Genomic DNA, 27,294 nt, shown 5'->3' with positions numbered 1-27,294 from the left:
AAAAGAAAGTTCTTCTCTTTTTCCTGGCAGCTGCCATCTTGCAGATCATTTACTAATCCCTCCACACTGTTCTGGGAACACCGCTAACTTTCAGAAAGTGACATTCCTCATATTTCACAGCTCCTGGGTTCTTTCTCTCCCAGACCTGAAACATCTCTCCTGTTGTTTGAACATGATTTTTAGCTGACCTCATCTCTAGATTCTTTATGGTCTGTATGTCAAGGAGGAGCCTCTGTCTCACATTGGCAGGGTACACAGAGAAGGTATACATTGAATTTTCCATCTGGACAGGACAGGGGGATTGGGAAGACTGGCCTTTCTGCCTCCGAGTGGAATAGCAGATGAGAGAATGGTGCTGTATCTTGACTGTATATGGAAAGTAAGATGGGATAGAAGTAGCTTCCTTACCAGAGTAAAATTGACACATGGGAATGACATGGCAGTGGTTGTATAGAGAAGGCAGGAAGCACAATGCTCATTTTTCTGACCCAAACTGGGGAGGTGACCTAAGAAATGGTCTGTGGATGGTAAACAGTTTATGAGGGTTGGTTGATTATATTAGAAATGTATACTATGGTGTGGTGGTGTGTAAGAAAGTTCTGAGTTTAGAAACTGAAGCTAGACAAGGAATTAAGGTTGTTTTGGACTGTGCAATGTGGTATTTTACCCATGTACATTTTATTTACTCGACTGTGTGAATTGTATGAGCATATTGAAATATCTATGTACAAATAACTTCCTCAATTGTTCAGTTCCATGGTTCTAAATGGCTAGGGTTTACTTATCTGTTAGACTCTATGTGTTTCCACTTTAATTTTAACTGGCAACCTTTAATTTAAAAGTAGAAAAGATATCTGTGTGTTTGCAAACTGGACTACTTTACCTGCCACTGAAATGCAGCTATCCCTAGAGAGAAAGATGAGCAGCAGCTGTTCAGCACTACACAACATTTCAGTGAAGAACAGAGTCATGTTATAACTCTGATTTCCACCACCAGCCCAGAATTATATTGACCAAAGCTATTACAGCAGCATGTTATAACGGTTTACCTGCTAAAAAATATATTACAAATCAAATACATGCATTTTGTTAGGTCAACTGGGGGAAAAATCAACAATACTTCACCCAGTCCCCTCTTCCTTAGTCCTTGCTTCTCCCTTTCTATGAAATTGAACAGTCTGCAAGTTGCTGGTGCCAGCTCTTTGCAAATTGCCTAGGACAGGTCTCTTCACTGATGGTTCATTTTGCTTTTCTGTAGCTGACATGCATTGTTATTTCAATGAAGGCTTTTGAACTCAGATTTTTTTCATGCAAATTGGTAATGCTTCCCAGCTGAATTGAAGACATCACAATGTTTTCTATGAAATCCAGTAAAAAGAGCAATATTTTCTCATTAGACAAACTCTGAACTAATGGTGGCTTGGGATGTTGCTGGTTATGTGGGTAAAAGTGGAAAAGGCACACACAATGGTGATGCTTCCAAAACATTGGCTACATACCAATTCTCCCCAAGATATGCTTTGGGCTATAGCATACCTTTTAAAGCACAACTAAGATAGGGAAAGAGCCAAGATACAGCATACTAGTGTGTAAGGGTGCTGTGGGAGTGCACTCTGACGTGGCAGATAGTACACCCTTTTAAAAAGAGCCAGCTTCCAGTCACTAGAGGATGCTACATCATATCTTCTTGTTTAATGGGACATCACTCATTTTAGTGCCTTCATTTTTATTGTTGAAAATTATTTACATCAGAAACAAAGACTCATGAAACAGTTGTAGCTTATAACAAAGGGGTTATTTAGACTAAAGGAAGAATCCGGTAGCATTTTAAATGTCCTGCAGGAATACATCTTTGTGTCCCTCATTTAGGATCAGTCCATATTGTGAACCCCAAGTGTTAACACATCATATGTCAGGCCCCAAAAATCGTAAGATTGGCTTAAAAGCCATGAGACTGTTTGTTAAAATAATAAATTTTGGATTCTTTTTATTTGCTGTCTGGTTCCTGAACCTTTAAGGTACACTCAGTTTATGTTTTCAGGCTTTTTTCTATAACTAAAAGGGCTAGAAATATACATTTTTAAAAGCTGAGCAGAGATTCTCATATAATCACTTGCCTCCAGGAGCTGAGGCTTTAAGAAAATTACCAAATATCACAAGTCTCATTATAAAATTGTGATGTTGTCCCATATTTGGGCCTTGCCAGGTTGAGAGGCACATGATTCCATGGGATGTGCAGTTGATAGTCTCAGCCCATTTCCTATTCTCGTCTCACAAAAACAAATGCCCCAGTCAGCACCAACTAGCACCAACCTTGTTAGTAGTATCAGCAAAGATGCCACAGAGACTCAACTACCCTTTCAGTCCCATAGGTGGTCCTTCCAGATCAGGGTTGCAACACATTAGTACCCACTGGTGGAAAAGCTTGCACTGTTACTGCCGATGCAATATCTGATTTAGGGACTCCAGTCTCCAGGGTTGATAATTCAGTACATTTTGCCAGCACTAAAATGACTAAAGATATAAATATTTATTACACATAAAAATACCTATATATTCCAGAGTCAAGATGTTATGATGCAAACATATTTTAGCATTCAATATATCATGTGCATTCAACCCTTTGTTCAATTCAGTTTGTTATATATATTCCCCACTTAATAAGGATATTCTAAACTAGAATCATGTGTGCTTCTTGATTTGTTTCCCGAAACAGCATTTGCCTCCTTCTAGTGCACCTCTAACAGTTCCATGCAAAGTTTTGATTTGATAGGACAAGAACACTGAGGGCATTAGGACCAAGAGAAAGACACACACATTGCTTTGTATTATGTCTGGCAAAGGGTTCCTTGACTGAGTGCTGTAGTTATGTGTGAAAGAAAGTCAGGGACTGACTAGTTCTCATCTGTTGATCACAGTTAACTTGACGCGTTAAAACAGGGGAAGCTGTCAGATCTGCTTGCAAAGATAATATCACTCCAGCCCAGGCAGCGATTGGAAACTTTGCAGTGGCAGGAAATATTCCGGAAGGAAACTATAAAAAATGGAATTTATTTTTACTTTTTCTCAGAATTAAAAACGAAAATCAAAACTTAAACCACCTTTTAATGAGCTTTTTGGTCAGCTAAATATATTCTTTCTTAGACAATCTGGGATTCTGTATAATAAAGGATCTCCTTTATCTAATTGGATCTATGTTATCTCTCATAAGTAGGTATTTTTGATTTTGTCTACAAATATACGGGAAAGCATGAAACAACATCAGTGAAATGCGAGGGGGAGGGGGAACCTCACAGCAGACAGTAATGACCAGTTTATTGCTGCAAAGAAACCAGAGAGCTGTGCTGTAAAAAATATCCAAGTGATATTTAGCATGACCATCTGTATTGTTTTGTCACCAACAGTATGCTCTTGAAGAAGAGGTGCAGATATGGATCACGTAAGCTTCAGTTTCTCTTGTTGTTGCTGATGCTGGGTTTTTTATTACTGATGGTTACAATCCTGAATCCATCATTCCGGGACCTGAACAAAGAGGGGACATCCCAGCCATTAAAGTTCAGTGCCAGAGAAGGGTATCAGCTGGACTTTCCGGAAACCCAAGAAATGTTGGAGACTCAGGAAGAGAGCCAGCAGTACTACCCCATGGTGGGGTTAGCCCCTTTCATTTCCCTCCGGGAGGACGAGCTGCTAGTGGCCATTGTGTCACCCATAGCCAGGAGAAACGACAGCAAGGCTAGAAAAGGATACCGAATGGTGAAGCAGCAGAGCAAAAGGCAGGAGGAAAAGACTAATGTCAAGCCCAGGGGAAACCAAGAGTCCCAGCTCATGTCCTTTCCTCTACAGGATTCAGAAGAGGCTGCTGGGGGTGAGCAATTGGCAATCCTTGGCCTGGAAACTCATGGCTTTAATGAAGCGCTCAGTGAGCGGATTTCTCTGCGCAGGGAGCTGCCTGAGGTGCGGCATCCTTTGTAAGTAAAACATCCTAATTATTTCCTATGAGAAACCTGACCCTCCCAATTGTCCCCCTAAAAAACCTTTCCCTTGACCCCTGAGAAACCTGTCCCCTTTCTATCATATCATCTTCCTCAGTTGGAGCAACCAGCCCTCCTCCCCATAAGGAAATATATCCATTCCCCCAAATCCATGTCCTTTTCCCAAACTCCATGCTACAAGCTGGGACCCTGAAACACAGATCAGAAACTGGAGCTCAAACTAGCAAGACACATCCTAGTTAGACAAAGCACACTCCTCTTCCTGTCTCCTTAAATAACTTAGGGTACAACAGCTTTCATTTCATTCCATTATATCATCCCCTGGGGATACTGAGAGCACAGCAAATGCTATAACAAGAGCCATGAGAGACACTTGTCCCATTTTCTCCCTTTCTTAAATACTATAGTTGTTGTGGGGATTTCAGTTTTCTTAAAACAATAAGGCGGCGTGGAAGGAAGAATGACTGCAATGTACCAGAGAGACAAGGTGGGTGAGGTAGTATCTTTTATTGGACCAACGTACCAGTCACTCTGGGGGTTCCAGTCCCAGCAGAGAGGGAAGAACAACTGTACAATGAATTAGTGTACCAGGCTATGTTATTTGTAAGACTCTTTTGCTCCTTGTTTATGTACCTCTCTTGCCCTTTCACTTTCACTGGCAGAGGCAATTGTCCTACTTCACCCAGGTAGCCAACAAGTTCTGACTTTTCAACCTGTGAGTGCACTTATTTATTAGCCTGCTCATTTAATGAGGAGTATGGCGGCCTCTGCTGGCACATATCAGAATGGGAAAATGTTGCAGTTGGCTGCTTTATTTAGCAGGTGCCAGGGCCAGTCAGTGCTATTTAGCCATCTGTTGGTGTGTGAGAACTACAGGGCTGGTTGGTCTGTTGGAAAGGCAAGCTACGCAGATGAATTGTGCTAGCCATAAGATGCCAATATAAGGGCCTTATTTATGCTTGTTTAGGTGTCTTTTGTTAAATAATCACATATACTTAAACTTATTTATTTACTGTATTCTATTCAGCTGATGCCATCCTTTGTTCTCAGAGTGCTTCATATGTAGGCAGTGGCCCAGATTCTGCTCTGAATTTCACTTGTGCGGGACCACTGACTGTTTGGGGACTGAAATAAGCAAAACAACTTGGGCCAAATTCAGCACTGAGTTACCCCTGCGTATAGTTATTGTGGGCTTGCTTGGGTGTCACTGTGGGCAGAATCTTGGTTTAAAAATGACTTTGCTCCCTGACTGCTGAATATTTTGCAGTGCACCTGATGTGAACAGAATGCCAGGGCATTTGATGCATGTCCAAAGGGCTATAAAAGTATTGATCTGTTGGGTGTCCATTGCCACTCAGTTAGTAAAGCGATAACATTATTTTCTATTATATTCTGTATTCTCAAGTGGACAGTTTCGTGTATTCCCTGCAGGAGCTGATGATACCACTAACACTGGGGAAAGGGCAGAAAATCTCTGGGCCTCCTACACTTCGTCTTGTTTGGTTAGATTGTAAGCTCTCCTCTTTATGTCGTGGTAGTCATATAACCCTCATCAACATAGTATCTGAATACCTTCCAGTCATTAATTAATTTTATCTCACAACACCCCTGAGAGGTAGGGAAGGACTATTCCTATTTTGCGCATGGGGGAACTGAGGCACAGGTAGATTACAGGGCTATAGCCTGCTAAGAAGATCTAGTGAAAAGTTCTCTGGTAGTTAGTCTGTGCATCAGTTGGTCTTGATGGGTGAGGTTCTACCTGGTACCTAGCCAAGTAGGTAGTGGAGGACAGAGAAAGCATCAATCCCCCTTCCTGAACGGATTCCTTAAGGCAGAATAGCAGCTCCGGAACTCACTGCTACTCCAATTATCATCTGGGGGGTGTGACTCCGGAATGTGGTGTAGGAGGGGAGAGAAAGCAAGGAGAGCCATGGCTCTGCCTCCCTCTGATCTGGCTAGCCATGTGAGATGGGTTATGTAGCAAGTCTTAGAGAGATATAGCAGCTTCCATGCTCCCCAGAGCACTGGGAGAGCTCTGAGAGGCATCCTGCCTTTCTGAGGCAGACTGTCTCTGATGCATCCCCTTTGAGTAGTGCAGCATACCAAAAAGACGTGATCTGGCCCTACGCAAGCAAGAGGTTTCACATATCTTTTGCAGTGGTCATTTTCTCATGGCTAGAGACAAATGGCAGTCCATGTTTGAGGAGACAAACTTCAAGACTTAGGGGATGTTTTCCATATTTGCTAACAGTGTTTGATATACATTATCTTTAATTTGTTTTTATTTCAGCTGAGTTACATGGGTGGAAAACTAGAGCAATGCAGGGGTGAATCAGGCCCTCTATAATTACCCAACCAAAACCAGCTAGAAATGTTCAGAGAGTTATTTCTATACAATTCTACCTTTGTTGCAGCCTGTCTGAAGTTAGATGGTAAACTGTTGTGGCAGGGACCATACCTACTTATTTTGAGGCACCTAACTTACTTTCATGCTGCAAAATAATAATGATAAACCCCCACTTCTATATATTTCATCTACTAATAAATCAGCTTTAAGATGTATGGAGTTTGTCATAGAACATACTCTTAGAAGTGCTGTCCCTTAGAGCTGACACCAAACCGTTGCATTGTCTTTTGCATTAAAGCAGTGCACTGGAACAACTAAACTGCCTGCTGTTCGCTGCAGCCTGCCACTCATGCGCTGTCCATAAAGTCTTGGACCTGACCATCCAATGTGGAGGGTGGCCCTTTTGACCTCTGCAGCTACACCCCACAACCTTACACATCAAGCATTGCTTCGTACAACCACAGTCTTTCCTGCGTATCCCTGGTGCATGTCGGTGGTACTTTTCAAAACATGTATGAATAGAAGTCCTGGATCTCTGCCAACATGCACTCCACCCTCTCACGAAAACTTATTAATAGGACAAAATCATACCTCATGTAATCCCATTTACTTTTCTGGCTGGGGAGAGAGCGTGGCCAGGTGACCACGCCTAGCCCCTGGGAATCCTCCACTAATGGGGCCAATTGTACTTTAATGCTACTCTCGTTTACCAGGACCTTGAAGGTACAAATGCTCAACACCCTTCCAGTATCATCCCCCGGGGTGCATTTGCCACCTTTGAGAACACCTGCTTTCTTCTTGCCAAGGTGCAGTTAGCATCCCCCTGGACAGTGGGGGTGAGTCAATCCTGTCATCTTGACTTTATGACAGGGCCTTGTCCACAAACCACGGTTCTTCTCTCTTGGGATTTTAAATGTCAAATATTATTACCCAGGCAAATGCAAACATACAAAATGTCTAAAAGGTTTTAAATTACCTCACAAAACTACAGCTCCCACTGAAGTGCTGCTGGGAACTGAATCTCAATAAGACATTTTTCTGAAGCCGAGTAGGAGTCTCCTTTGACAGTGCCCTTGCCTTGTCTGAATTCATGTAGTGTTGACCACAATTCAGTATTGTTCATGGGTCAGATTAGACCCCTCTGCTCTGTCCCTTATCAGTCATGACCTTTACTTGTTTGAAATGATCAGCCAGTTATGGGCCCCTTCTTGACAGCCTGTGCAGCTGCCCCGAAGTATAGAAAAGGAGTTTCATGCGCCAACAGCCCCTCTCATTTAACTGAAGACTAGTTATTTGTATTTTTAATTCCTTGTCAATCACCATGGCAACTGAATGCCACACCAACTAGGTTTCATAGTCCAGAGCAGTCATTTTCAGTCCTTTTCCGATCAACACCCCCCGAAATAGCATCAACTTTCTTGTCATGACAACACTAGAAGATGCAAAGCATTATGGGATTGTGGCAAAAATCCACAGTTGGTTATGGCAGTATTTGTTGCTCCTGGTTCAGAGGCTGCATCAGTTTCTTGCTTTCCCTTCACTGTCTCTGAATACAATTGTTAAATCAGATTCTTCTGCTTGGAAACACAAATTGCCCCCTTCAAGACACTGGGTTTATCCCTTTTCTCCTGTCTTAAGTGACAACACAAAGATATTAAACAAAAAAAACAAACAAACCTGAGCCATATTGATCCCATTGCCTTTAATAAAGTTACACCATAGATTAATTTGGCCCAACAATTGTTAATTTGTTAATTAATTTGGCCCAATGTGTGACTTTCATGAGTGAAATTCTGGCCTCGTTGAATTCAATGGCAAAACTCCCATTAATGTCAACAGGATCAGGAATATACCCCATGTGGGAATGCCACACCAGATCAGAACAGTGAGCCTTCTGGTCAGAAATCCTGTCTCTGAAACTGGCCAGTACCAAAAACCTGAAAGGAAGGAGCAAGAAATCTTGAAGTAGACAATTATGGAATAATCTGCCCACTCAGAGAGTTTCTGCTTAACCTCCATCCATCAATGGATGGCTTATGCCCTGAACCATAACCCTTTTTGAATGTATACCCTTTTTAGAAAAAAAATATATTTAACCTACGTAATGTAACTATAAATGTTTTCATTATCCATATAAACGTCTGATCTTCCTTTGATCATACTCAGTTTCAATAATATCATGTGGCAATGAGTTACACGGGTTTATTATGCATTGTGTAAATTAGTAGTATCCATTTAAAAGTTGTTGATTTTCAAGGAACAGACAAATAAATTGTTCTTGTTTTGTGAGAATAGGAAAATAGGCGCATCAGACTGACCTCCTCTATAACATTAATTAATTTAAAAAAGAACAGGAGTACTTGTGGCACCTTAGAGACTAACAAATTTACTAGCGCATAAGCTTTCGTGGGTTACAGCCCACTTCCCACGAAAGCTTACGCGCTAATAAATTTGTTAGTCTCTAAGGTGCCACAAGTACTCCTGTTCTTTTTGCGGATACAGACTAACACGGCTGCTACTCTGAAACCTGCCATTAATTAATTAATTTCTATCTTATTCCTTATTTGCCACATCTTTAAATCTTTAAAGTCTTTCCATGCTTCCAATCCTTTTTGTTGTCTGTCTGGACCCTTTTTATTTCAGCTCTGTCTTTTTCAAAGTAGGATGACCAGAACCAAGCACAATGTTCCAGGTGAGGGCAAGCTATTGTTCTCTATAATGCCATTATAATATTTTCACTGTTATTCTCTATCCCATTCATTAGACATCCTAACATTTCGTTTGCTTTTTTAACCATCACTTCACCCTGAGCAAAGATTTTGAGCTGTCTGCAATGAAGTAAGGGTAGATTGTGACTTTCAGCCTCAGAGAAATGGATGTGTTCATAATAATAAGTAAACAAAAAAGAAGTGTTGCAACCTTCCATATTGTGCCGCTCTCATTCTATCACATACAGCTGTCTGCAACAGGACTATGACCCCAACCTTCCTACTGCTAGTGTCATCATCTGTTTCCATGACGAAGCCTGGTCTACTCTCTTGAGAACTGTGCACAGTGTTATGGATACAGCCCCAAGGGCCTCTCTGAAGGAAATTATCCTTGTCGATGACCTCAGTCAACAAGGTAGCTCCCTTTTGCTCTCCCTAAATTCTATTTTCAAGCTCTTGGAAGGAAATTGTAATATTGCATGGCAGGGTCAGGGAGACTGGGACTAGAAGGACCCTCCAAAAGCAAGCTAAATATAGAGAAAACTGGTTGCCAAATTTTACTTTTCCTCCCCTAAAATTCAGCTTCATCCTACGTTTTGAAAGTGTTTATGTTTTCCTGTCATTTCCAATAGTTTTAAAGCCTTTATTTTTAAACACAGTTCACCAAACAGATTGCTCTGCATGACTGCCCTGTCCTAGTCCCACTCCACCAATCTTTGTGTCAACCACAAATTTTAATCACCAGTGATTTTATATTTTACTTTCAGATCAGTGATAAAGGGACTGAATAATGGTGGACCTCAAACTAATCTCTGCATGGGAAACACCCCCATTTGATGATGACTCCCCATTTACAATTACTTTTTGAAATGCTTCAGTTAGCCAGTTCTCAATCCATTTAATGTGTGCTTTTTAAATATTGGGGATAGTGCTAATTTTTTAAATGAAAATAGCATGTGGTACTAAGTCAAACACTTTACAAAAGTCTAAGTATATTTACATCCATGCAGTTACCATTATCAACCTAATTTATAATCTCAAAGAATGAAATCAAGTTAGTTTGACAGGACCTCTTTTCCCTAAAACCATGTTGATTAATAGAGGATGGGAATATGATTAATGACAATCAGCTTTTCCATTATTTTTCCTAGGGCTGATATCAGGCTAAGTGGCCTATAGTTAGCCAAGTCATCTTATTTGCCATTTCTGAATATTGGCCCAACCTTAGCATTCTTCCAGTCTTCTGGAACTTTCCCATTAATCCAAGATTTATTAAAACTAATATCAGTGGCCCAGAGATGTCTTCAGCCAGCCTTTTTTAAAATCCATGGGGTGCAAGTAATCCGGGCCTGCTGATTTAAAGATGTTTATCCCTAGTAGATGCTGCTTAAAGACACCTTAGTTACTAATGGACTGGAAAGTACCTCCTCATCCTCATGTGACACAAAGTGCATCATCCTGCTTCTTTCCAGATGCAGAACTACATTTTCCCAATGAAAGCTGAGATTCTTACAGGATTCCAGGAGCTGCAACTTTAAGAAAAAGAACAGATGTCATGAGACTTGTGATAATTTGGGGAAAGCTGGTGGTAACACTCAGAGATGACCCGTACTTGCTGACAGTGGGGAGGGCAGAGGGAGAGCAGTGGCTTTAGCAAATGTTACTGAGCATGCTCAGTCCATGTGAACATGTTCAGTAGAAGCCAAGTAGCAAATCTGGGGGGCATGTGATCCGTGTTTCTCCCCCTCCCCATGCATCGTTTCTGATAACACTGCTTGCAGGGAGATCTTCTTCCATAGATTGCTTCTGGAACAACATGGATTCTTCACTGCTAGTAAATTATACTCTCACCTCAGAGTTTGTTCTTCCAGTCTATAATGGAAGGACACATAAGTAGGGAAATGTAAGGGAAGGTCACATTACTCCTGGCTTGTCCCTATTGGAAACAGAGGACTTCAGTCTCCACAACTGTGTTAGTCCAACATCTATTACAAGTTCTAAATTCACTTCACCTTGCATCTGTTTTTAAACCAACACCACATTAAAAATAAAATGCTAGATTGTGCCCTTGGCATATAAATTGGTGGTTAAGATTCACTGCCCAAGGAGTAGCCTCAAGAGGAACTGTGACTGAGAAAGTCATCATTCCTTCCCAACTCTCCCCTTTCACAATGATGTCACGTGGGGAGAGTAGTGTACTGCACTCCTTTCCAGGGGCCTGCACATGCCTTCCAGTATGCCCAGCCAGTTCTCCTGGCTGACTTGTGGGGAGGCAAAACCACGGTTCCATCATTCCCTACCCAATTTCCTCACAGTGGGGGGGGGGGGGGGAGAGAAGGGAGGGGGAAGAAAGGGGTGGCTCAGCACAGCCCCAATGCCCAGAACTGCAAGCTAGAAAGGTCTGACCTAGCTAAATAGGAGTTGGAGATGAGGCTTTGCTCCCCTTTACTCCCTGCATGGTTGAGAAGGATGAATACAAAGCTAACCCAGAAATCATTTTACTAACTGGGGAGTACCATTTTTGCCACAAACTGTTTTTGGTTTTTGTTTTGTTTTTTTGGTGACAGATTGAATCAGCACTGAAATCTGAATGATTGTTATATTTATTGCAGGGCATCTGAAGTCAGCCCTGAGTGAATACATCTCCAAGCTGGATGGTGTGAAATTGATCAGGAGCAACAAGAGGCTCGGGGTCATCCAGGGTCGTATGTTGGGAGCTGCACGGGCAACTGGGGATGTGCTGGTCTTCATGGACTCCCACTGTGAGTGTCACACAGGCTGGTTAGAACCCCTGTTGGGCAGACTAGCCACTGACAGGTAAATATCCCTTTGGGCTTAGTGTACAAAATGTTTAGATGCTTGTTAGAAGGGAGTGTATCACCGTGGAGAACTGTGATCCTTGAACTATTTATATTGTTCATAATGCACAAGTTTATACTAATTCCTGATAATAGGACAACGCTCATGATCTCTTAAAATTCATTTTTACCTTGGGTTTTCATAGTCTCTTCATCCCTTTATTCATTCTGTGTTATTTTACTTTTACTCCATGTGCATTAACCTGACATTTAGGAGACTAGACAGATCAGGCACTTAATAAGACACACTACCAAACCCTTTCTCTCTAGGGCTGCCTAGAGGGAATACAGCCTGTGTCTGTAGTGTCTGAAATGCATTAGTATTGGAGCATATGGTGGCCAACATGAAATGAGTTGGCAAGCCCAGACAGCAAGCAACAGATGACAAGCATCCATCAGAGAAACTGCTACAACAGTTGGCATTATTTGCTACACTTGTTGGCAGTCTTAGTAGCGAGGCCAAGGATTGAATAGGCCCAGAGGCTGGATTACCTTCTCCTCCTGTGAGCTGCTCCTGTCAGATCACAGCTGATGCACATTGACGGGGCAGGGTGGGAAGGGCTGCACTGCTTTCTCCTACGTTGTACCTGTGGTTGATCCATGGAAAAACAGAAGACTTTTCGGGCTGCCTAAATCCTAGCTATTTCACCAACACCAAGTTCACAAAGACAAATAGAGATAAAGCCTGGCTGTGATCAGCATTCAGCAATCACCAAGCATCACAAAGAGGTTAGGTTACTGAAGTGTTTCAAGAATCATATGCCGTAAGTACATACTCCTTAATAAAGAAAGAATTCTGAAGCCACTGAAAAGTAAATGTTTGAACATTAAATTCTGTAACATAACAGTAAACTAAGACTGTTTGTAATACAATGAATTGCTGAGGCGGTGTGGGTGTATTTTGAAAAGAAAAATATAATGCCTCCTTTAAAACACTTACTAGATCAGTAAGTAACCATAGTAAGAAGATGCAAACAAGGTTGTTCCCAGGCAATGAAATAGGCTGCTTTTACTGCTAACAATATCTGCTTTTAAATTCATTCATGTTCGCTTTTAGAGATGATTGCATTGTTCAAATGCAAAATGAAAGATGCTGTAAGTATGTGGAATACAATACTGTTCTAGGATTCCATGTCTGCCCTTTTCTAAAATGGTCTCCCAGTAAAAGCAGATTGCTTTGTCTTCTGGATTATTTGTGTCCCACGCTGTTGAAGCTTCATTGCTCTTGTGACTCAAGCTGGCTTTGACTTAGTATCCAATGTCTGCACATGCTGCAATCATATCTCCTGATTGCAATGTAGATGTACCCTAAAAGAGCTACAGAAACCCTTAAAGGAGTGTCACAGGGACGCACTGCTCCATGGAAGCTTTTTACATGCCACTTCACAGGGAAATTACAAGAGCAGGAGAGGAAGCATGGCCCATGGATCCAATGGCACAAATTCATGCCACACTGATTCACTGGCTAAAATTCCCCATGGCAAGAGAGTGAGGAAGCCACCAATGCTACTGTCACCCCAAGGCTTCCATAATGATCATGGAGCAGCTTCACTGGTGCCTTGTGTCCCATGGGAAAGGCTTCTGACCCCTACAGCACACACCAACAACCCTTGCGCAGAGCCAATGTGCTGATTGTTTACTCCGGTTTTGCACAGGGAACCAGGATTTAAGTCCTGAATAAAGGCTGCAGGATTTGCAGCCCATGAATAGAAATGTAGCCTGATTTGAAAACAGTGGTGGCCCAAATCATCCCTTTCTAAATACCATAGCAGAAGTGTTCCTACTCCAAGCAAGGGAGAATTTTGTAGTAGTTAAGACACAGGGTTGTCAGTCAGGAGAGCTGGGTTCTAGTCTTGGTTCTGCATTGACTTGCTAAGACAGTTGGCAAATCATTAACCTCACCATGTCTCATGGTTCCCATCTGTAAAATGATGATAATGCCATCTATCCGATGGAGGTGATGGTGCGGGGGAAGTTACGTCATTATTTTTCATAAAGTCTTTAAGTGCTTGGATGGAAGGTGCTATGGAAGTGCAAGGCATTAGTAGAATAAACTTGAATTCATTAAGCAGGTGAGGAGCTGTGAAATTGAATCTATATTCACCTCCTTATACAATAGTGAAGCAGAAAACAAAGTTTCACTGACTCACGAAACACCCACCTCTTTTCCTCATTGTGCACTAATTAAGTTGTCACTCACTCACTTTAGCTGTAAAAGAAAGTGCTTTAGCGTAGGAGAGCACTTCATCAGCTACAGAAAGTGACTCAGCAACTGCCCGGGTTATATACTGCCTTTCTGATGTCTGAACCTTTGCAGGAGTTCCAACCAATAACAATCCAATGCTCTCCTAGATCTAATGTTAAAAAGGAAAAGAAAGAACAAAACAAATTTTATATATATATTATACATACATATTATTTATATATATAAATAAATATACATATATATATAAATTCAAACTAACTTACTACAGGGAGACAAATGTGATATTAATGTAATATCCAACATGAAGGCAGAATCAGATACTTTATCTACACAGACAGCTTCAACTCGAGTTAAGTTATTCCTTTTGAAATACAAAATACAAGCTTCTGGCAACAGCATCATACTTTTGGTTTTCTATTTCTGATATCAAGGAAATAGTCATAAGCAAACAATTTCAGATGTTTGTGAAAATCATGCAGTCCCAAGACTCCAAACACATTCGTGAATCAATCATGTTGCAAAAAGCAAGTTTGAAGAATAAGCAGCAGAAAGATGGTTTAATAATACTTTGCACTTACAGTAGAACCTCAGAGTTATGAACACCTCGGGCATGGAGGTTGTTCATAACTGAACAAAACATTGTGGTTGTTCTTTCAAAAGTTTACAGCTGAACATTCACTTAATACAGCTTCGAAACTTTACTATGAATGCAGGTCTCCCGAGTTGCATTTATTATCCTAACGCAGTAGGAGCTGGTGAAAATAGTAACCTAATACAGGTAAGCACAGATTCCTTGTCATATAAAATACTGACTAATTACATGGTAATCCCAAGCCAGCTCACTTTCTGCACTGGGGGTTTTAGACACCAGTGCAACTACACAGTTCTAGCTGCTCTGGTGCAACGGTACAAGTTTCAAATCAGGAGCAAATCACAGTTTATGCTGGTGCAATGCTTCTACATTGAGGGCTTGTATTAGTGTAGCTATATTGGTGTATCTACACCAGTTGATAAAACCTCAGAGTAAGACAAGGCCCCAGTCTCTTATGGCAAAGACCTATACAATTTAACAGGTATGAAACCAGTAGGTTTGTATAGGAATTATTCAAAAAAAAACAAAAAACCCCATATGGAATCATATCCTTTTCTGTAGACTTTTTAAGCATTAAAACAGAGAATATTGATAGGTTCTATATATAGAAAGGTTCCCATTCTCCAAGACTCCATGAGGATGGGTGGCAGACCCCTAAGAAATACTTAGTTGCTCCAGGAAGTGGATCTGATGAATCAGGCCAATTGTTTTCAAAAGTGCCCACTAACTTTAGGATGCCTCAGTTGTTAGGTGCTCACCTTGGACACCTGATTTTCAGACCTGCTGTACACCTGCAGTTCCCACTGACTTGTAGGCAGTGTGTAAGTAATAGAATTGGAATTTATGCAGGATATCAATCGTAACCTTATTTCTTGGGGAAAATGCCATAGGATCTTTAACTAAGACAAGTATAATTTGTTTCATCCAAGATAAACTAATTTCCACAGTACAATGCCCTCAGGTATCATGCTGGTAACTCTACTACCCCACACAAATGCCAATGTCATGCTGCCTAGTGCCTGCCTACATTTCCCTAAAGATTTAGCTAAGGGTGTCATTTTCCATTTCCTGTCCTCAGATGTTGGGTTGTGTTACTGTGTGCCACTGAATTCCATCTCAAAGAGAGCTACATTTCAGTCAGGATCATCAAAGTGCTCCTTATATGTAAGTTTCAATAGGAAAATGTTAGGTAAGCTAAACTATAGGTGTGACTGGCAGCTCCATCTATGAATATAACATATTATTTGTTGATTAAATAGTTCCTTTCCCCAAGGATTTCAAGCATTTTACAAATACCCATTTGAGGCAGATAAACTGTGTTATTCCCATTTCGCAGATGAGGAAGTAGGGAAGTGAAGTGAATTTTTCTAAGGAAGCCCATGGCAGAGCTAGGAATGGAACCCAGGGCTCCCAAGTCACCAGCCTATGGCTCACCCAGAAAAACATCCTGCCTAAGGTTATGTAGCCCTTTGGAATACCTTGTGATAAAAGGTTCTAGAGAAAGGAAAGATTATTATAGAGCTCTTTCCATCCTTATTGAAAAAGGATCACTATACATCTTATTGGATTACTGAATTCACTTAGCAGGGGTACTTGACTAGTTTGTGTTATTTTTTGGTTTTCGGGCTTTAGTTGATAACCTTATCAAAATTCTTTTCCCAGAAACTACAAAATCTTCCGAAAATAATTACCATGTGCACACACCCTTAAGTAAGACTTGTTTAGGATGAATTCTTTGAACCATACATTTGAACCATAGATTTACTATGAAACAGTGCAGCAGTAAAAAGATAGGAAACAAAGAATAAGATAAGAATAATGAGAATAGGGTCAGTTTTCACCATAGAGAGAGGTAAATAGTGGGGTCCCCCAAGGATCTGTACTGGGACAAGTGCTATTCAACATATTCATAAATGATCTGGAAAAAGGAGTAAACAGTAAGGTGGCAAAGGGTATGTCTACAGTACAAAATTAGGTCAATCTTATAGAAGTCGATTGCATATGTCCACACTAAGCGCATTAAGCTGGCGGAGTGCATCCATAGTACCATGGCTAGCGTTGACTTTCGGAGCGTTGCACTATGGGTAGCTATCCCACAGTTCCTGCAGTCTCCGTTGCACATTGGAATTCTGGGTTGAGCTCCCAATGCCTGATGGGGCAAAAACATTGTCACGGGTAGTTTTGGGTACATGTCGTCAGTTGCCCCTCCCTCCGTGAAAGCAACGGCAGATAATTGTTTCGCGCCTTTTTCTGTGCAGACGCCATACTGCTGTCAGCAGACGGTGCAGTAGGACTGCTAACCGTCGTCGTCATCCACCGCTTCCGCTGCAACTCTGCTCTGCTGCTCTTGTCTCCATAGTGAATTTCTCCATGTTGTCTGTCATGTGCTCCCAGGTACTTGTGTTCTTCCTCGGGAAATGTGTACGGTGCTAACCATCATCCTCCACCGCTTCCGCTGCAACTCCACTCTCCCGGTGCCATGAATCCACCTCGCAGGTCCTCTCGTCGTTCTGTATAAATATCTATTCTCATGGCATCTGTCGTCATCCATCGCTTCCGCTGCAATTCTGCTCTCCTGCAGACGCCAATCCAAGGCAAGCATGGAGCCTGCTCAGCTCACCGCTGCTGTTGTGAGCATTGCAAACACCTCGCACATTATCCTGCAGTATGTGCAGAACCTGCAAAAGCAGGCGAGGAGGCTACAACAGCACGATCACAATAGTGATGAGGACATGGACACAGACGTCTCTCAAAGCACGGGCCCTGGCAATTTGGACATCATGGTGGTAATGGGGCAGGTTCATGCCATGGAATACCAATTCTGGGCCTATGAAACAAGCACAGACTGGTGGGACCGCATAGTGTTGCAGGTCTGGGATGATTCCCAGTGGTTGCGAAACTTTCGCATGCATAAGGGCACTTTCATGGACCTTTGTGATTTGCTTTCCCCTGCCCTGAAGCGCAAGAATAGCAAGATGAGAGCAGCCCTCACAGTTAAGAAGCAAGTGGCGATAGCCCTCTGGAAGCTTGCAACGCCAGACAGCTACCAGTCAGTCGGGAATCAATTTGGAGTGGGTAAATCTACTGTGGGGGCTGCTGTGATCCAAGTAGCCAATGCAATCACAGAGCTGCTGCTATCAAGCGTAGCGACTCTGGGAAGTGTGCAGGTCATAGTGGATGGCTTTGCTGCAATGGGGTTCCCTAACTGGGGTGACAGATGGAACGCATATCCCTGTCTTGGGACCGGACCACCTTGGCAGCCAGTATGTAAACCGCAAGGGGTACTTTTCAATGGTGCTGCAAGAACTGGTGGATCACAAGGGACGTTTCACAGACATCAGCGTGGGATGGCCAGGAAAGGTGCATGACGCTCGCATCTTCAGGAACTCTGGTCTGTTTGGACAGCTGCAGGAAGGAACTTACTTCCCAGACCAGAAAATTACCGTTGGGGATGTTGAAATGCCTGTAGTTATCCTTGGGGACCCAGCCTACCCCTTAATGCCATGGCTCATGAAGCCATACACAGGCACCCTGGACAGTAGTAAGGAGCAGTTCAACTATAGGCTGAGCAAGAGCAGAATGGTGGTAGAATGGGCATTTGGATGTTTAAAAGCTCGCTGGCACAGTTTACTGACCAGGTTAGACCTCAGCGAAACCAATATTCCCATTGTTATTGCTGCTTGCTGTGTGCGCCACAATATCTGTGAGAATAAGGGGGAGATGTTTATGGTGGGGTGGGAGGTTGAGGCAAATCGTCTGGTGGCCGATTACGCACAGCCAGACACGAGGGCAATTAGAAGAGCACAGCTGGGAACCCTGCACATCAGAGAAGCTTTGAAAACCAGTTTCATGACTGGCCAGGCTACGGTATGACAGTTCTGTTTGTTTCTCCTTGATGAAAACCTGCCCCCTTGGTTGACTCTACTTCCCTGTAAGCCAACCGACCTCCCTCCTTCAGTCACCGCTTTCAGAGGCAATAAAGTCATTATTGTTTCAAAATCATGCATTCTTTATTAATTCATCACACAAATAGGGGGAAAACTTGCAAGATAGCCTGGGAGGGGTGGGTGAGGAGGGAAGCACTGGGTGGGGTGGTGGATGAGGGAGAAGGGAAGGACAAGGCCATACTACAGTTCAAAACTTCTTGAATGCCAGCCTTTATTGCTTGGGCAATCCTCTCGGGTGGAGTGGCTGGGTGCCCGTAGCCTCCACCCCCAACCCCCCCGCGTTATTGGGCGTCGGGGTGAGGAGGATATGGAACTTGGGGAGGAGGGCAGGCAGTTATACGGGGGCTGCAGCGGTGGTCTGTGCTCATGCTGCCTTTCCTGCAGCTACACCAGACGCCTGAGCGTGTCAGTTTGCTCCCCCATTAGACTCAGCATTGCATCCTGCCTCCTTTCATCGTGCTCCTGCCTCCTCTCATCACGTTCCTCCCTCCTCTCATTGCATTCATTTAACACTTTCCTGGTCTCTGCCATTGTTTGCCTCCACGCATTCTGCTGAGCTCTTTCAGTGGGGGAGGACTGCATGAGCTCTGAGAACATTTCATCGCAAGTGCGTTTTTTTTGCCTTCTAATCTGTGCTAGCCTCTGGGATGGAGATGATAGGGGGAGTGTAGAAACATTTGCAGCTGTAGGAGGAAAAAAAGGGAGACTAGTATTTAAAAAGATACATTTTAGAGAACAAAGGGAAGACTATTTCACACTGAATCAAGTGATTCACATTACATAGCACATGAGCTTTTGATACAAGGTCGCATTTTGCCTCTTATATTGAGTTCCTGCCGGTTTGGTGTGAGACATCACACACACTCAGCTGGGCAACAGTATTCGGCTTGCAGGCAGTCATGGTAAGGCAAAGGGTTTCGTCTTCTTCAATCTTCATAACATGTGGGAACGGTTTCAAACAGCAACGCCCTCCTTTCCCATACCAAGCAAAGCCCGTTGGGTTGGCTATTTAAAAGGAGGGACTGCGGTTTTAGGGTGAATGTAAAGCACAACCCAACCCCCCCCAATTCTCTAGGATGATCACTTCACCCCCCGCCCCCCACCGTGTGGCTAGTATCAGGGAAGATACTTGTCAGCCAAACATAAAACAGCTCAGCATGAAAGGGCCTCCCCCCATCGCGTGGCTAACAGCGGGGATGATTTCTTTTCAGCCAAAGGCAAACAGCCCAGCAGGAACGGGCACCTCTGACTGTTCCCTTAAACAAATTTCCTGTATTTGAACCAGGTGACCGTGAATGATATCACTCTGCTGAGGCTAACACAAAGAGATAAAGAATGGACGTTGCTTGAATGCCAACAAAGCCTGGGCGCCATTCGCTGCAATGCTTTATTCTGCAATGATTCCAGACTACTTGCTATTGGCTTGGCATGGTAAAAGTGTCCTACCATGGAGGACGGAATAAGGCTGACCTCCCCAGAAACCTTCTGCAAAGGTTTTTAGAGTACCTCCAGGAGAGCTTCATGGAGATGTCTCTGGAGGATTTCCACTCCATCCCCAGACACGTGAACAGACTTTTCCAGTAGCTGTACTGGCCGCGAATGCATCCCAAGTCTTCAGGGCAAATTAATCATTAAACATGCTTGCTTTTAAACCCTGTATTATATTTACAAAGGTACACTCACCAGAGGTGTCTTCTCCGGTTTCATGGTCCGGGAGCCCGCCTTGGGAGCATATTGGCTCCAGGGTGATGAACAGTTCCTGGCTGCTGGGGAGAAGGGATTCACCACTTGCCTGCTGTGCACTATCCTCAACCTCCTCCTCCTCCTCATCTTCCTCATCCACAAAATCCTCATCCCTGTTGCATGAACGAGGAGTAATGGTCTCAAGTTGCAATGGGGGAGGTTTAGATTGGATATTAGGAAAAACTTTTTCACTAAGAGGGTGGTGAAACACTGGAATGCGTTACCTAGGGAGGTGGTAGAATCTCCTTCCTTAGAGGTTTTCAAGGTCAGGCTTGACAAAGCCCTGGCTGGGATGATTTAACTGGGAATTGGTCCTGCTTCGAGCAGGGGGTTGGACTAGATGACCTTCTGGGGTCCCTTCCAACCCTGATATTCTATGATTCTATGAGACTCCCCCCTTGCAGGTGCACGGACAGTGGTGGGGTAGTGGTAGGGGCCCCACCTAGAATTGCATGCAGCTCATCATAGAAGCGGCATGTATGGGACTCTGACCCGGAGTGACCATTTGCATCCTTTGTTTTTTGGTAGGCTTGCCTCAGCTCCTTAACTTTCACGTGGCACTGCTGTGTGTCCCTGTTGTAGCCTCTGTTCATCATGCCCTTGGCATTTCATCTTTTGGAACGAAGTTCTGCTTGCATGGATTCTTCTCCCCATGCAGTGATCAGATCAAGTACCTCCCATTCGGTCCATGCTGGAGCTCTTTTGCGATTCTGGGACTCCATGGTCACCTGTGCTGATGAGCTCTGCATGGTCACCTGATCAGCTCGCCACACTGGCCAAACAGGAAATGAAATTCAAAAGTTCCCAGGGCTTTTCCTGTCTGCCTGGCCAGTGCATCTGAGTTGAGAGTGCTGTCCAGAGCAGTCACAATGGAGCATTCTGGATAGATCCTGGAGGTCAATACCATCAAATTGCATCCACACTACCCCAAATTCAACCCAGCGAGGTCGATTTTAGCACTATTCCCCTCTCTGGGGAGGAGTACAAAAATCGATTTTAAGAGCCCTTTAAGTCGACAAAACAGGCTTGGTCGTGTGGACAGGTGCAGGGCTAAATCAACCTAATGCTGCTAAATTCGATCTAAACTTGTAGTGTAGATCAGGGCAAAGTTTGCAGATGATACAAAATTACTCAAGATAGTTACGTCGAAAGCTAACTGTGAAGAGTTACAAAGGGATCTCACATAACAGGGTGACTGGGCAACAAAATGGCAGATGACATTTAATGTTGATAAATGCAAAGTAATGCACATTGAAAAGCGTAATCCCAAATTATGTATACATACGAAATGATGGGGTCTAAATTAGCTGTTGCCACTCAAGAAAGAGACCTTGGAGTCATTGTGGATAGTTCTCTAAAAACATCCAGTGTGGAGTAGCAGTCAAAAAAGCTAACAGAATGTTAAGAACCATTATGAAAGGTTCTTAGATAATAAGACTGCAAATATCATATTGCCACTATAGCAATTCAAGGTACGCCCACACCTTGAACACTGTGTGACGTTCTGGTCACCACATCTAAAAAAAGATGTATTAGACTTGGAAAATATACAGAGAAGGGCAACAAAAATTATTAGGGTTATGGAACAGCTTCCATGTGAGGAGAGATTAATAAGACTGGGACTGTTCAGCTTTGAAAAGAGATGACTAAGGAGGGATACAATAGAAGTCTACAAAATCATGAATGATGTAGAGAAAGTGAATAAGGATGTGTTGTTTACCCCTTCACATAACACAAGAACCAGGGGTCACCCAATGAAATTAATAGACAGCAGGTTTAAAACAAACATAAGTACTCATTCACAAACAGACAGTCAACCTGTGGAACCCATTGCCATGGGATACTGTGAAGGCCAAAAGTGTAACTGGATTAAAAAAAGGATTAAATAAGTTAATGGGGGATAGGTCCATCAATGGCTATTAGTCAAGATGGTCAGGGATGCAACCTCATGCTCTGGGAGTCCCTAAAGCTCTGGCTGCTAGAAACTGGGACTGGATGACAGGGGATGGATCACTCAATAATTGTCCTGTTCAGTTCATTCCCTCTAAAGCATCTAGCACTGGCCACTGTCAGAAGACAGGATACTGGTTTAGATGAACCATTGGTCTGACCCAGTATGGCCATTCTTACGTTAGTTACAATATATTGTCTTTCCTTGAAGAATGTATCTTTGATTTGTAAAGAATTTCTTGACATTTCAGTTGTTCAGGGATGACTAATATAACAACCCGTACAGTGTTTTGGAAAACAGTTCAGATGCCCCTCAGATAGTTTCATCCTACACCAGTCTATATTTCAGTCTGCTTCCAGATCAATAATAATATATAGTTTCATAGCTATGTAATTATTACTGTTTTGTGTATTGCACCTTTAAATCTCTAGGAGTCTGCTGGAGCTGCCATTTTGTGGCAGCCTGTTGCAGACGATGCACATACTGTGCTCTATCATGAAGATCTGGCTTTGGTTATTTCTTGTAGAAGAATGGACTCACTGCTACTGTGCCCTTTTGTAGCTGGTGGTGGCACAGTTGCTTTCTTCTCTCGTACCCCTTGCTGACAGTCACTCCAGTCCTGCCTCTCCTTGCAACTTGACCCTCTAGGCCTGTCATTTTAAAGTCTCTCCTATTCCAAAGGACTGCTGTCCCAAGTCTACATAAAAAGATACCTAAAGTTCCATTCTCTTCCACCCCTCTTCCTGGGGAATTACTAAGGCCCACAGGTCCTCAGCTGGGATCTTCAACATAGACCATCCAAGGAAATCCCCACACAAGTAGTTCTAGTCACACTCAGCTGCCAGTACTTTGCTAAACCCTGTCATGAAGGGAGAACCCCACATCTCCTGACATCTTGGTACTCCATCAGTCACAGCTCCATATTAAACCATTGTTTGGGCCCAATGCAGTGAGAATCACCAGCTCTTGTGGCCTTTGCCTTTTAACTGTCCACACACAAGGTTTTCCTAGCCTCAGGTGGCCAGGCCTAACACCCTCAGCTTCCTGGGCTAACTTTCCAGGTCCCATGCCCTCCTTTCTCAGGACTTCTTGAAATGACTCAGCCTAATGATTGTGAAGTTCTTTTTGGCTCTTATTTCAGAGTGTGGGCTCTCAGATTTCTTCCTGGCTCACGCCCCTCTAGTTCTGGCTGCAAGCTTCAGGCCTCCCAGCCATCTCTCTGCCTGTAGCCCAAGAGAGAAAACTCCCAACTACCCCTCACCTAGGTATTCTCCCTGTGCCTTTTCCACTACTCTGTGCTCCTTTCCTTTATGAAGACCCAGCTTCTCCCCCAGTTGGGCCTCCTCTTCAGTTGGACCTAGCCCTCCCTCCAGGTGCAAGCAGGTGCCTTAATTGAACTCTCTAGCTCCAGTTAACCCTTTCAGTGCCAATATGAGGTAGATAGCCCACCACACAGCCCTTAATCTAAAATACAATTAATTCAGACTGAGAGGATATAGCTGATTTTTTGCATATGGGAAAAGCATATCAAGTAGGTTTGATGCTTGGCCCCTGAGAACACCAAATGGAGAAAAAATTAGCCTGGTTATGTCTTTTGTGGAAGGTTTGACTGTAAAAAGGCACAGACTCCATGTTTCGAGTGTAGGAAGACAGGGTTTTCTCATCCCTTAGCAGTCAAAATATCTCACACTAGACCTCTTTCTGGATGCACCTCTCCCTCAACCCTTATTTTAGATTCAAATCTATCATCATGGGATATTTCCCTCTATTACTGGACACTATATACTCAAATACTGAATTAGGAACAGAAACACAGATCCACTAAGGTTCTTGGGTGTCTAAACCCCAGATTTAGGCACCTAAATTCAATTTTTAGGCATCGCTGCAATCCACAAACCACCTGCTCAGCTACTGCTTAACCCCGTAGGCACCCAAACTCACGCAGCGCCTAAGCTTTTGCAGTAAAAGTTCCCTATGTGCCTATGTTTCTGCCTCTGGACATGTGTATTACTGCCTCCCTCTAGGTGTCTCGATGCCCATCTCCTGTCTAACCCTCAGTGCAATCCCTGGACTGGGAGAAGATAGGTGAGGAAACTCCTAATTCGCCTCAGGGACCCAATCCTGTAGGCATGCTCAGAGGCTGCCTAACTCCATACAAAAGAGCTGGAGGGGGAACCTCCCTTATAACCTTTAGCCAGGTGGTTAGGGTACTCACCTGAGATGTGAAAGACCTCCCAGTTTAAATCCCCCCTCTGCCTGGTGAGGTGAAAGGATCTGCACAGGGATGTGCTACCTCTCAGCTGAGTGCCCTAGCTACCAGGTTATAGAGTCATTATCAATCTTTCTGGTGCTCAATTAGTATTTAATTAATTAATCAAGTGGAACAACTTTCATAGAAGAGATTGAGGGAGATCCACATCAGACTAATCTATAATCCAGTGGCTCAGACACTCTCCTGAGAGGTGGCAGAACCCTATTCAAATCCCTTCTCTTCATCAGGTGGAGGGGGGACTTCAACCTGTGGCCTCCTACATCCTGGAAGCGTACCCTAAGTATTGGGCTAAAAGTTATAAAGCTGAGCCTCTTCATTTTGTGTGGCATTAGGCAGCCTCTGAGCATGTCTGCTGGATTGGACCCCAGAAGCGTGTTTGGCAGAGGAGCACCCATCTTCTCCTGGTTCATGGATTGCCAGCAGAGAGAGGTGACTAAATCCAGGCATCATGGAGGCACCTGTCTTCATGAGGCAGACGGGGTGTAAGACACATCCCTCTGGTCGACATCTCTCATTGGCAAGGTTAGGCATCACGCCTCCTGGCATGCTGGATTTTGTAGCTCACATTCTAAGGTACCTATCTCTCCCCACATATTGTAGAGGGAGCCTAGGCACCTAACTCAGGCTTTGTGAATCACAGTGTGGTTCCTGTGATTTTTCTAGGTGTTAGGCATTGCAACACGGAGAGTTTGTGGAGCCGGGTCCAAAGGCTTCAAAATTGTTAAAAGAAGTTAATTTATCTTCTAACAATCTGGATCTCTTCATTTGGTTCTACAATGTAGATCACCAATTATTTATAAAATTGTTGTTAAATATAATTAAGAATTACTACAGCAACTGAAAATTGCCACATTGTCTGTTTGCTGCTGTTAGAAATCAGAGTTTTGCCAGGTGTCCAGGATCGGACAAAAACAGTTCTATTGTTTAGAAAATGTGTGTGCGGGTGTTAGTTTTATGCTGATTTAGCCTGAAGAATGTAAATGTTTTCTACAAAAATCGAACGTCTTCATCTCTTCTCAGCACAACTACTGCAATTCCCTTCTGTACAGCCTGCAAATCCCAGCTTTCCAGATTCCAAAATTCACAAAAAACTGCTGCCTGCCTTCTCACATGCACAAAGAAGCATGAACTTATCACTCCCATTCTCACACAATGCCAGTAGCTCAGCATTCATTTCAGTATACTGTTCAACACTGACCTTGCTTTTAAAACCTTTCACATACTTAGTCCCCTGCAACTATGTAGCTGACTTCAAGAACTTTGTCTCTCTTTCTGCTCTTCTTTTCAGGCCCTCCGCTTGTCTAGAACAATACTCATTAATATGTTTTGCACTTATATAGTATGTTCATCTGAAGATCTCACAACCCTTTACAAAGGTGGATAAGTATTTCTCCCATTTTAGAAATGGTGGGGAAAGAGAAGTTAAGGTTGAAAGCCAAGATTTTCAAATATGGCTGGCTAAAGTCAGGCATGATTCATGAAAAAGAAGTTTGATTCTCAAAAGTACAGAGCACCCAAACAGTTCCCAACTGAGCTCAGCACCTCTGAAAATCAGGCCACTGATTTAGGTGATAATTAATATGGATTTTGATATCTCATACCCAAATTTGAAACTTTTGATCTAAGAGACTTGTCGGCCACAGTGGGAGTAGATTTTTTGGAATTTTTAAAAACAAATATTGATTTCAGACCCGATCTAGCAAAGCACTTAAGCACATGTTTAATTTTAAGTATGTGAGTAGAACCAGTAACTTTAAAGGGACTTTTCACATGTTTGAAGCTAAGCCCCATGCTGAAGTGCTTGCTAAATCATGGCCTTAGCCATTCTGCTTGCAGAAGCTTCCTTTTAATCCTATTAGCTCCACCTCATTTAAAACTTTCTGCAGTATTATTTTTCTTGGGAGCTTTCCTGCAAGGTGATTTCAGTGGAAATGCAGGTGCCCAGACAGTGCCCAAAGGCAGATGCTTGCCCCAAATTTGGGCCTGAGCAAGAGAGTCAACATGTAGCTTGGATTCCTGAGCCATCTCATTTTTGTAGGAAAAGATCCACTCTGAGAGTGTATTGAGGACAATAGGAACATTTTTACAGTTGTTTTCATTGCCTGTGCTCATTTTAACAATCTATTCCTTTCCCAGCAAAGCATGGTACAAATCAATACAAAGCCCTTCTAAAAGCAGTCTGTATGAAACTTTAAGCAGAATGGTTAATTAATTCTTCTTTTTCTCTCATTATTCGTATTTTTACAAGCAAAGAACACAATGTCCACAGCTTACGTAAAGGGTAATGGGAAAACATTGCATTTGCAGTTGTATTTGGTTTAGAAATCCCCAAACAGGAAATTATGTTTGTTTGCTTTTTCGTAGGTCTCATGTGCGCCAGGCATTTGAAATATTCACAAATTAATAACGCCCCACTCACATTGCACAAAGCATTGCTGCCAGTTCTTTTTGAGTTTCCTTCCTCCCCTTCTTCTTCAGATTCCATGGAATAAAATTAGCAGCTGTCTGCCAGGGTGAACATTTCATTTCAAAGTTCCGAGAAGGTGCTGACTGTCTGCCAGCTACTGAATTAAGAACAAAACAAATTACAAGCAACATCTTCCAACTTTCAATTACCTTTGGCTAAAAATGTGCATTTCTAGCCATGTGAACACTAAATCCACCATTGAACATGCAGA

The 27,294-nt window shown here is 43.0% G+C and overlaps 2 protein-coding genes across 3 annotated transcripts in view; one reads left to right on the top strand and one right to left on the bottom strand.

Annotated features, from left to right (window-relative positions):
* Window positions 1-2,901: 2,901 nt before the first annotated feature.
* The window catches only part of GALNT15 (polypeptide N-acetylgalactosaminyltransferase 15), a 41,366-nt gene continuing 16,973 nt past the window's right edge, over window positions 2,902-27,294 (top strand). The window contains exons 1-4 of one of the 2 annotated variants that reach the window (XM_074945691.1): window positions 2,902-3,210; window positions 3,405-3,968; window positions 9,296-9,462; window positions 11,660-11,864. In XM_074945691.1, coding sequence (XP_074801792.1) covers window positions 3,406-3,968; window positions 9,296-9,462; window positions 11,660-11,864 — 935 coding nt within the window. In that variant the 5' untranslated portion in view covers window positions 2,902-3,210; window position 3,405. Of the gene's footprint in view, window positions 3,969-9,295; window positions 9,463-11,659; window positions 11,865-27,294 lie in introns of both variants that reach the window. The other variant, XM_074945690.1, reaches the window with a different exon arrangement.
* The window catches only part of DPH3 (diphthamide biosynthesis 3), a 52,362-nt gene continuing 43,795 nt past the window's right edge, over window positions 18,728-27,294 (bottom strand). The window contains exons 2-3 of the mRNA XM_074945699.1: window positions 20,334-20,506; window positions 18,728-19,333 (exon numbers count right to left, since the gene is read on the bottom strand). Coding sequence (XP_074801800.1) covers window positions 19,035-19,333; window positions 20,334-20,506 — 472 coding nt within the window. The 3' untranslated portion in view covers window positions 18,728-19,034. The remainder of the gene's footprint in view (window positions 19,334-20,333; window positions 20,507-27,294) is intronic.

Source organism: Natator depressus, chromosome 2 (genome assembly GCF_965152275.1).
Source record: "Natator depressus isolate rNatDep1 chromosome 2, rNatDep2.hap1, whole genome shotgun sequence".
NCBI lineage: Eukaryota > Metazoa > Chordata > Testudines > Cheloniidae > Natator > Natator depressus.
The sequence above is the reverse complement of the archived record's forward strand: the minus strand, read 5'-3'. Positions and strand labels throughout refer to the sequence as shown.